This window comes from Mesitornis unicolor, unplaced genomic scaffold (assembly GCF_000695765.1).
Source record: "Mesitornis unicolor isolate BGI_N332 unplaced genomic scaffold, ASM69576v1 scaffold51412, whole genome shotgun sequence".
NCBI classification, from domain to species: Eukaryota; Metazoa; Chordata; class Aves; order Mesitornithiformes; family Mesitornithidae; genus Mesitornis; species Mesitornis unicolor.
This window is the reverse complement of record NW_010169488.1, coordinates 6,763-17,347: the sequence shown is the minus strand read 5'-3', so window position 1 is coordinate 17,347 and position 10,585 is coordinate 6,763. Positions and strand designations below refer to the sequence as shown.

The window sequence follows — 10,585 nt, the reverse complement described above, 5'->3', positions numbered from 1 at the left end:
CGTTCTGTGATTCTGTGATTCTGTAATGACAAGGAGCGTGACCGACAGCTGTACCAAACTGGCCAGACTCAGGCTCAGTTACAGGCATGGAGAAGTTTTGTGCGTGAAAATGTGGAGACGGTCTTGCTCTACTAATAAAAATACAACTACTGTTTTTCACATATACGCATGTATATTTGTATTCATCACATATCTTGTTTGCAAGTCAGTGTGTAAAGCTACTTGGTTTCTTTACTGGTCTGGCTAATTGGATTTTGCACCTCCTCCTCACCTGCCCAGTGCCTTCATGCAGGCTGGCGTTCCCCTGCTACAGCTCTGTTGAATGCACCACCTTCACTGTTTGTCTCAGCAAGTGAAGGCTGGGTCCGCTACTGAAACAGCCGAGCTTTGTTAACAAGGAAGTTTTGAGCAACTGTTCAGGGCCTGACAGAACTGGAGTATCTCGTTCACTCCAAAATTAGAGGGAACTGCCAGAGCCAGAATAATATAATACAAAAAAAGAATTGTTGCCATGGAAACAAAAATAATTTATTTCTATTGTAATGTAAATTTGGAAAAACTATTTTTTTAATTCCTAACAATCAACTAAATGGATTTTTTTTAAACAGTGCACAGTTGAAGATTGTAGATCAGAAGCGCAGAAATTTTTTTACAGTATTTTACACTATTTAAGACACAGTGATCTAAGATCAGCACCCTACCTTCTGTTTCTTTGCCTGTTAATTATTTTTCCTATCCACTGAATCCATTACACATGCTGCAAGCTGGGCGCTTTTCATAAATTGGGCAGTTCTATTTTTAAGCCTCTCATTTCAACTTACTATTCTGTTTCTCTTGTAACTCAAATAGGTAACTTGCATAGCTCCTGTTTATCATTTACAAAAAATGTGTGCATGCAATTTTAATTATACGCCTAAAGAAGCATTTACAAGTTTAAAGCTTACAAGAAAAACACACAGATGGGCAAATAACAGTACAATCCCTCCCCCCTCAGGTATTTCTCATATGGTAACATTTATATTGGAACAAAAATCAGCTGTAAATTCACAATACCAAAAACTGACATGCAACCCACTCGCAAATCCAATTTCCATGTCTTTAAATGTAGACACCATCTAGAGAATTTGAAATTGTTCCGAACTGATCTGTTTGGTTTATTAAATCTCCTTACATAAAATATCTGCACTCAGTCAAATGCCCCAGTCCTCCTTTGTGTGAGACAGGGACTGTGGAATCTGCCTATGCATGACTGGTGCAAAGAGCGTTCATTGGTTTTGTAAAAGAAAATGAAATACATATAGAAAGGTGGAGTTGGAGTTACTCATTCTTTTTGGAAGGTGAGGAAAAGGAAAAATACAAAATCTGCCTAGTAAAAAAATTTCTATTTAATTACTGAAAAAGACAAGCAACAGCACTGCATTGCCTCTACACTCACACTGCAGCAAAGCTGAGGGACATGGCAACTGTACCTGCAGAAGTTGGTGGGAATGACAACAGCGTACCCAACACAGGTCCCTCCCAGGCAGTTTCCCAGCTCATGGAAGAGCCCGTGAGCCATGGACTCCAGAGGTAAAACGATGAGAAATGCACTCATGAAGATCCCATTGGTTGGCTAAAAAGAAAACAGAAAGATTTAGGTACTGCGTGAAAAATCCTTCCTATCTGTTGGTTATGGTTTTACGGATAATTCCCTGTGTTTCATCAAACATAACTGGGTCCTGAAACATGCAAGTTACTGTATGTAACGTATACTTATTTTTCCACACACTACATGGTGAAGTACTCTAAAGACAAATGAAAGGCTTGGGAGACGATGGCTGGCAAGCAGGGATCCCTCTTCTGAAAGGAATGCATTTGAAGACACTGACAGCCCAGGTGTTAGGTTAAAAAGCCCTGATCATGGCTTAGCTTTACCCATTTAAGATGGAAGTCAAATACCACAAAAAATCAAATACCACAAAATTATTTATGTACATAAAAAAGTGTATCTGTAAATAGCTGCAGCATAATCAGTAAAGTACAACACAGAGTATTATGTACCTAGCGGCATATGATAGCATACTATATTGGATCATTAAAAATACAGAATTAACTATTCCTGCTTTTTAATGCCACAGGTTCTTAAAATATTCTTTGTGGAATACTACATATCACACAAAAGACAACTTGTGAGAACATTTATGAACATAACTGCAATTAAAAAGACAATTCTTTATCAGCTGCATAAATATCAGATAAGAAGGGATGTCCACTACAGGACTTTGCAGCATTCACAGAGCTTTGTGCTTTGTACATTGCGCTTTCCTGTTTTGTAGGTAAAAAGCAGTTTTGGAAAAGATTACACTCACTGATCTATAGATGATTTCTGTAAAAAAAACATTTCAAAAGTTAAGTCTCAACTTTTTCTCAGCTCAAGTCTTAAGTTAAAATGAAAACAGACTTCTGAAATGCCAGCTGTCAGCGAGAGGCAGAACAGATAAAGATTCAATTTAATTATTTTAATATGATGAGACTGGGTTTAATGAGGCATTAAATGCTTTAGGAAAGGTAGAAACAGTATTATAATATATAATTAATCAAGAACTTTCATATCCATGGTGCAGTTATTAAATATTCATGTTTGTTATACAGCAAAGGAAATAAATTCATTGCTACAGATTTCTGTCTTGAGAAGAGTCCTGTGGCTTCTGACCAGGTTTTATTCACCCTATTTGCATAAATCTACAATACTAATGTTTTTTTAAAATCTGGATATTGCCTTACTGTTTAACACTCAAGTGATTTGATATGGACTAGTAGTTCAGCTTCTAACACACAGACAAAAGCATTAATGATTTGGAAAGTAAATTATACTGAAAAAAGACTCTTAAACCAGCTCAGTTCTTGTTGGCACATGGCAACAACTCAACAATATTCAGTTTTCAAACATGTAAATATTACACGACTGAATCTGAAGGACAGCTTTACCCATCTGGCGTGTGCCCTGCCCTAATGAAGGGATACCATTTGCCATTATACTTCTGATAGAAGACTCTCACCTTTGTGTCCTTGAAATGGGACAGCAATACTTTTAACCACAGATAAACACCAGAATCTGATATAACTGATAACTAACTGATAGCATTATTAACTGACAGCACTGTTCTCAAACAGCTGGTAACTGATAGCACTGTTCTCAAATTCCGACATCTGAAACCACTATAAAACTATATCCAACTCCTACTGTGCTTTATACAATTCATGACAAATTAAAAGTTTATTTATTTAGCTTCTAGCTTTCAAGGACATGGGAACATGACATTGAGCAGACATCAAATCGTGTTACAGAACAACCATGGGGAGCTTCCCTTTACCCAGAGCCCTGCACACAAGGGGCACCTGATCACAAAAGTGCCTTTAATATGCTCATTGGCTTGCTAATATTCGAGCTACAAAACTGGTCTGGATACAACACGTCCATCAACAGGCGATAATGCTAGTGCTAATACTGCAACCAGTTTTCATGTGGTATAATGTGTTCTAATTTGATGTTCTGTGCTAATAATGTGAAGCTACAAGGAGCAATAGGTGCCTATGAAGCACACATACAATACAAGAAATTCACTTTTTGTGAATCACGTTTAAGTACATCATTTTCTCAGCCATACAGGAGGTACTTTGCATCATTCTAGATTCGCCCATTCCCTGCCCTTCCCCATCCCAGTTAGGCCTACAGTGAGCATACGGATGTACTGAGGGCAAGTGCAGAGAAGCATTCACGTTGTGTTTCTCGAGTTCTGTGCCAGAGAATAAGGATTTTTGGAGTAATTTCCCCAAAATCCATACAATTACCTGGAATCACCAGAAGACAGGAAAGCTTAAAACCCTGTATCAGCTATGGTGAAAACTCAACTTGTTTTGTTGTCAATAAGGAGAAAAATATCCCGTAACAAAACCAATATAACTTATGTTTCAGAGGTAGCAACAGAAAATGCTCATTTTTGTGGCTCAGTTTTCCAAATACACTCTGAAAATGGAAAGGAGTCAGAACAGCAATAAAAAAAGAGAAACAAATTGGTTAGTTTCTGTTCTATAGAAACCGTGTAAAATATAAGGCTTTGACGAAATAGTGGCGCTCTCTAGCTAAATTAGTTTCAAGATTTGGAGACTTACTTTTGCAACTGTAGATACCAGAAGAATAATTTGCCTCAAGATGAAAAAACAAGGAAGGCTCAGATCCTGCGGAAATTGAAGGGCTTGTCTGGAAGAGCTTCCTATTCATGATTGGTTGGTTAGAGGATTTTCTAAACCTTGGAAAGACTGAACATATGGACCACATAATACAAGAATACATTTTTATGACAAATTCTTTTCCATCATAGATAAAAATGATACATATAAATATGCTTTTTCTTGGATCTTGTTAGAGCACACTGCTCTTACACTGTGTTAGCATTTTGATCACGGTGAACATATTCCAAAACAAAACCACACTTTCCTGTAAAAACTACAGCTATCGTAATATGCCACAGAATACTACTATATTATTACTTTATAACATTTTAGTGCAGAAGTTTTCCCACAACATGCCATGTTGTTCTGAATACTCCTTGCACTTCCTTAATCCCCCAAAACACATGCAAGTTATTAGGCCTACAGAGTATTCTGCAAGAACACAACTTGAGATCACCACAAAGATTAATGGTTTTCTCCAAACTTCTGATTGAGTCCCACTTCTAAAAAAAAATTTACATTTCACTGTTGAAAGCACTTCTAATATAAAGATATTGGGAAAAAAATTCACAAGTACTCGTGAGATAAGGATCCTACATAGAAACTAAGGATCATCTCAGTGACCCATCTTGCTCTGTATCCTGCTTTTGGTTTGTACCAAATATTAAAGAAGAATGGGAAATATGCTCTATAGTGTTATGAAGCAACTCAGCTCCATCTGAAGGTTCAACTTCATCTTCATTTAGTGGCTATCTCACACTATGAAGTAGGAAAGCACTGTTAGTATTTTACATGTACAAACATCTTTCTAATGTAAAGAGGCCGGCACTCGCTGTCAGCACTTTTTCAACAGTTTTGAATTAGAAAAAACATATCACTAACAAATACAAAAATTATTAATGATGTTCAGAGCAGCTCTATAGTAAGATAATACAGTATTTCCATTCAGCAGTGCAAAAAATGACTGGTAGCATTTTAAAATACCTCAAGAACTTGAAATAGCAAAAAATAATATCTAATTAAGTTAGTAACAACTGCAAATCTGAAGATAGGTTCCTCTTTTAAGATAACAGCTAAGATGCCAGGTGGAGACTGTCAGTGCTTTACTAAATCCAAAGGATTTGACAATTGGTCCTTAATGGAGCAGATGGCCAAGGATGCATAGGCGGAGCCAGAAAGGGATTTGGTTCCTTCATCTGTTCAACCTATTTCATTCTGTTTTCGACTGCGCTGGCAATCGCAGCCTGCGGTACCTCCCTGTGCTCCCATTGGCTGCAGACAGACGGCTCAAAAAGCAGAGACAGGGACCATCTCAGCAATCCCACTGAAAACATGAGATGCCAATGTGAGAAGCCATTTTATCTCGTAGTCTTTGGGGACTTTTGCCTTTGTCTGTCTTCTTCTAAATGAATACACAGTGTGTTCTCATTTCAAATAATATAGAAAAGGTAAAAACAAAATATGCTTCTTGCCTCTGATGACTGAAATAACAGACAATAAAAGATCGGTGAGATTCACTAGTATTATCTTTCCACTTTCTTTAGCTTTCCAGCAATGCTTATTGCTAAGTGTAACTGTTAACACACCGGAAGAATTTAGAAGTATTTTACAGACAAGATATATAATTTTATATTCATGGACAGGGCAACTCCAGTCCCAAGGAGTAAATCACTGTTGAAAGTGGAGCAATTCTGGAACTGTATTGAACAGTGGAGCATTACTGATGTGCGACTGATGAAAATAATGAGGAAAAAAAAGAAACATTAGTTCAAATTGGAAGCCAGTTACAAAAGCCTATAAAAGAGCCTTTCTGATTAAAACAGAAATAAATGACTAAACATGTATCAGCTAAGATGATCACAGGAACACCAAATGGTTGAGGCTGGAAAGGGCCTCCAGAAATGGTTTGGTCCAACCCGCTGCTCAAGCAGGGCCATCCAGAGCAGGCTGCCCAAGACGGTATCTAACAGACCAAAACCGAGCAAGCTTACAAAGATGCTGTTGTGTATTTCCAAGCAAAAATTCTGCCCAAGCTGAATAATATTTACCTGTTTTTATATATCCATACACATACATCCCCCTAAGTAAATATAAACCAAACAGTTCTGCTCAGCTCCTCTGCAGTGGTTCTACAAAAACAAAGAAGCATATGCTCCATGACAGAGAAGGCTCGGGACAAAAAGGATAATGTGATAACTAATCTACAAGTATTTGAAGGCTAGCTTGTTCCAAATGAAAACAAGATATGTATATTACAGGTAAAAAGAAGCTTAAAGACAAAATTTGTCAAGTTACAATGTAGATCAACCACCAGAGGAGACTGCCTTACAACAAATCACTGAATGAAAGAAGTCTCTAGGGAACAATAAATGATCCGCTACTTCTCACTTAGCAAAACAGCCCTGGGAAAATCCAGAAAAGTTTGCAGAAAGCAGTCGTCATATTCACTGGCAGACGGATTCGATGTGTTATGTTTCCCATCCCTGACTCCTGTTCTAACTACGGGAAAACCTGTGCTTTAGTCTACATGGATTTGCCCCAGCAAAAAAACTGAAGAAAAGAAAGGGAGGAACTAAAGACAACCAGAGGTGGGGCAGAAAAGGAGTGGATTGGCTATTTGAGAAAATACAGAGAGAGACCAGAAAGTGCAGTAGAGCCTCTGGGGCAGTGGGGGGAAATACTGAACTGAAGAAGCAAAGGCTGAGGAGGAGCGGATTAAAAATACAAGGCAGGAAGAAAAGCAGGGGAAATTTAAGGATAAAGACTGGATACGATCTGCATTCAAAACAGCTATTTAATCTGTGATGTTAATAAAAGTATGTGCAGGTAGAGATTACTTAGAAAACTCCTTACTATCCAGAAAATAATCTTGTTTTTAGAGAAGTTAAGAAAAGTCACTATTCTGAATTTTATTAAGGCACTGTAAACTGAGCTTTCAAGAAACACCAGCCAATCACAGCACAATAAAGATGACAAAATCACTCTCCCAAAACAAGAAAACACTCATAAACTAACTCTTCTTCCATGAATAATTTGAGTTCAATAGGACTGCCCATGCAAGTACAAGTACTCATGCATATCATGAAGACTTATTTTACTAAGCCATAAAATTAACTAAAAGCAAGAATAATGTACTGAAAGTACTTCATTCCATTACTTTACCTGTCTCTGACACAGTTCATTTTTCTCTTGGTAATATTTAATAGAGGTCTTCCAGGGTTAATAATTCTCTTTGGCCAGTAATTCAGAAAAACGCTACAGTTACCTTTGCATAGAGCACTTAACATCTGATTTAAAATCCAATTTTAAATTTCTGAGAAAAAAATTCCCCCAAACCTTTCCAAGATCTCTGCTTGCAAATTCCAAGACCTCCATCTACAATTTTTTTGTCATTTTATTGGCTTCTGAGAGAAGTAATCCCTGAGCCACTTGGGTGACTTCTGCTGGATCCTGTCCCATCCAAGAGCCTAATTACAGACAGGCACGTGAGTAATTGCTCAAATGAGTAACTTGGAGTAACTGAAATTACTCTCAGAAAGGTAAGGCAGGTGCAGAACGCTTTCGGCAGATTTTGCAAGGAAAATGTAGATGTATTCCTACCAACGAGTCAAGGTGTCTTTCCACTGCAGCTAAAGCAGGGATTATTCTCAGCAGCAGATCAAGTCCCAGCTGGAACGTGCCCCACTGAAAGGTTACTTCATTTTTGAATGCAACAAGCTTTAACAAATTACTTGTCTATTTCTCATGCTCCCTGAACTCATCCTCCAGTTTCAGACAGACCTGACAATTCTGCTCTTTCACATTTAAAGCCTGATCTGTCGCAGAGAGATTCTGCTTTCGGGATCCACAGTTCTTCCCAAGCACCAGGAACTTATTGTGAGGGCTGAGCTCCCCTTACACGAAGGTCCCTGGCCAAGAGGACCTCCAGCCTCAACAGTTCTGTGTGAATCCCAAAATCACTGTGTGTGCAGCAGTGAGTCAACTGACCTCACTTTAAAGGCCCTTCTGCAAAAGGAGTTCTCATATTTTTCTGGCAGTTTTAATCAAATAGGATACTTCTAGCCACCAATTAGCAGACAACTCTCTCTTTAGGTCTTGACCTTTCATACACTTGAGATTTATATGATGAACAGACACTACAGTTATTAAAAACATTAAAAGGGCATATATAATGTGTCTGTAACAAAGTTTTCCATGAAACAGAAACCCTCCCCTCCACCACCCCATTTCTGGCTCTAATCTAGCATACACAGCTGAGCTAGATTTTTTTAGATGCTGTATAATTTATAGATGACTGTTAGGAAGTACCATTCCAAGGCTTAGGTTTTTAGACAATTCTATTCATTATATTGGAGGTCAGATGGCAGACCACAAAGTGATTTCAAGCCATTTCTCTTATCAAATGCAGTATCATTAAGCAAGCTTTCAGTACATCTTCAGAGTGAGGAAAGGTATAAATAAAAAATACTTCACCTTCCAGGTGACACTTAACAGATTTCAAATATAATTAGCACTTAGTAAAGTGACTACATAAATCCCAAACTGATGTAGCAAAGACTGAAAAGTGTTAACCTTAAACATACGAAAAATGTTTTAAAAAGAGCAAACACATTTTCAGGAACTGGTGACTAAGCAATACTTAGCATTCCTAAGAATGTAAGGAAAAAATATGTTGAAAATTTAAGCTTAAAAAATCCGTAAGAATGTAAGAGTGGCTGTATTAGGCTGCACCAAAAGTCCATCTAGAAGAATGTCTTGTCTCCAAGGAGGCCAAATGGATGCCTAGGCAAGACTGTAAGGACAGACCAAGCACATGTTTCCTGCGTACTCCAACCACAGGTGGCTCCAGGACGTCCTGAGCCAGACGTGTTCTCCATGTAGTACGTCAACCTCAGTGGATTTGTTTCCATGAACTTGTCCAGCTTCCTCCTGAGCCTCTGCCACCACTTGGCACACAGAGCACACCACGATGCACGGCCCCAGAGCCACCTCAGCGTTGTGTGAGGAGCTGTTCCCACCTGCACGGTCCGAACCTGCTTCTTGCCAACTTGATTCCCCTCAGCTTTTGCACTGGAACTGATCCTTTACCTTCTCCCACATCACACACAATATTTTTACCTTCAACACATTTGCACTTAATTTTCTCTTTTCCAGACTGAAGCATCCTTATTCATTCATTCCCTCCATGTACACTGTTTCATATCTATAATTAATTTTGTTGCCCTTCTCTGAACCTTTGCTTGTTTTTTTATCCATAGGATGGCAAGTAAGCATTGCACAGTTACTCAAAATACAGAAGCTATGGATTTATACAGTGGGATAATGATACCTGCAGTCCCTTCCTAATAAATCCTAATATTTACTTTTTTGTCCACTAATAAACATTAAGATAATGTTTTCACTGAAAAGCTTCTAACACAACCCTAAGATCCCTTTCTATCACATACCAGTATCACCAGCTTTTTTCTGCAGCAAAGTTTTCTTAGAAACAAAACAAAGCCAAACAAAATCCCAACCCACTCAGTATTTAGCAATAACTACTACTTTTTAAAGAGGAAAGACAGAGCATTCTCTAGCAGCCTGATTTGTCTCTTTAGCTGTTACAGTACATGTAAATCACCATAAGGAAAGTACATGTTCTCTGGAGAAGCTTGTTTGCTGCATCACTGTCAAGCTTGTTAGACCTCCTGAAACTGCAGCAGACTCAGAAATTCAGCAAAGAACTCTAAAGTAGAGTGTCGAAGCCTTCAATCTCCCCTGCAATGAAGAAAAAAATACTAGTTTCCTTAAACCTCTAGAAAAAAACCCAAATGCCCTGCAAGACAGTAAACTGTGTGCCCGTGCATCATTGCTTTCTTACTTCTAATTATTTTGAAACCTGACACTACCCAGAAAAATACAGAAAAGGCCACACTTTCCTGCTATTATTATAATACATTATGTTCTGGCCAGGTCTGATAAAGTATTTAGTTTTCTGACATCAGCTGAAATAGGCACAATGATCTGCAAGGCAAACATCACAGTGACATCTTCTGAAGTACAAATTATTTTAGTTGGAGACAACTGCATTCAAAACTGATTACTATAAATACATGATGAAAGAAATACAAACATGGTAAAAGCAATATGTCATTATTTACTAAAACAAAATTATTATAATAAAATCTTAATTTCCTGACAAGTAAAAGTATTTGGTCTGATGCCTTTCACTTTTGCCACTATAATTATTCCTTTTCTCATTGAAGAGGCAAATAAACAACCTATGAGACAAAGGTGATGAGCAACAGCTTATCTTATTTGTACACAGGATGCTAGAAACTGAAATTAGTCAATAACAAATATTAAGATTTTAGACACATTTCCAGTTTGCTTC

The 10,585-nt window shown here is 37.9% G+C and overlaps 1 protein-coding gene across 1 annotated transcript in view; it reads right to left on the bottom strand.

Moving 5' to 3' along the window:
* Positions 1 to 1,469: 1,469 nt before the first annotated feature.
* TMEM168 (transmembrane protein 168) overlaps positions 1,470 to 10,585 on the bottom strand; it is a gene marked incomplete at its 3' end in the record, with an annotated part of 11,964 nt that continues 2,848 nt past the window's right edge. Inside the window, exon 2 of the mRNA XM_010179350.1 lies at positions 1,470 to 1,612. Coding sequence (XP_010177652.1) covers positions 1,470 to 1,612 — 143 coding nt within the window. The remainder of the gene's footprint in view (positions 1,613 to 10,585) is intronic.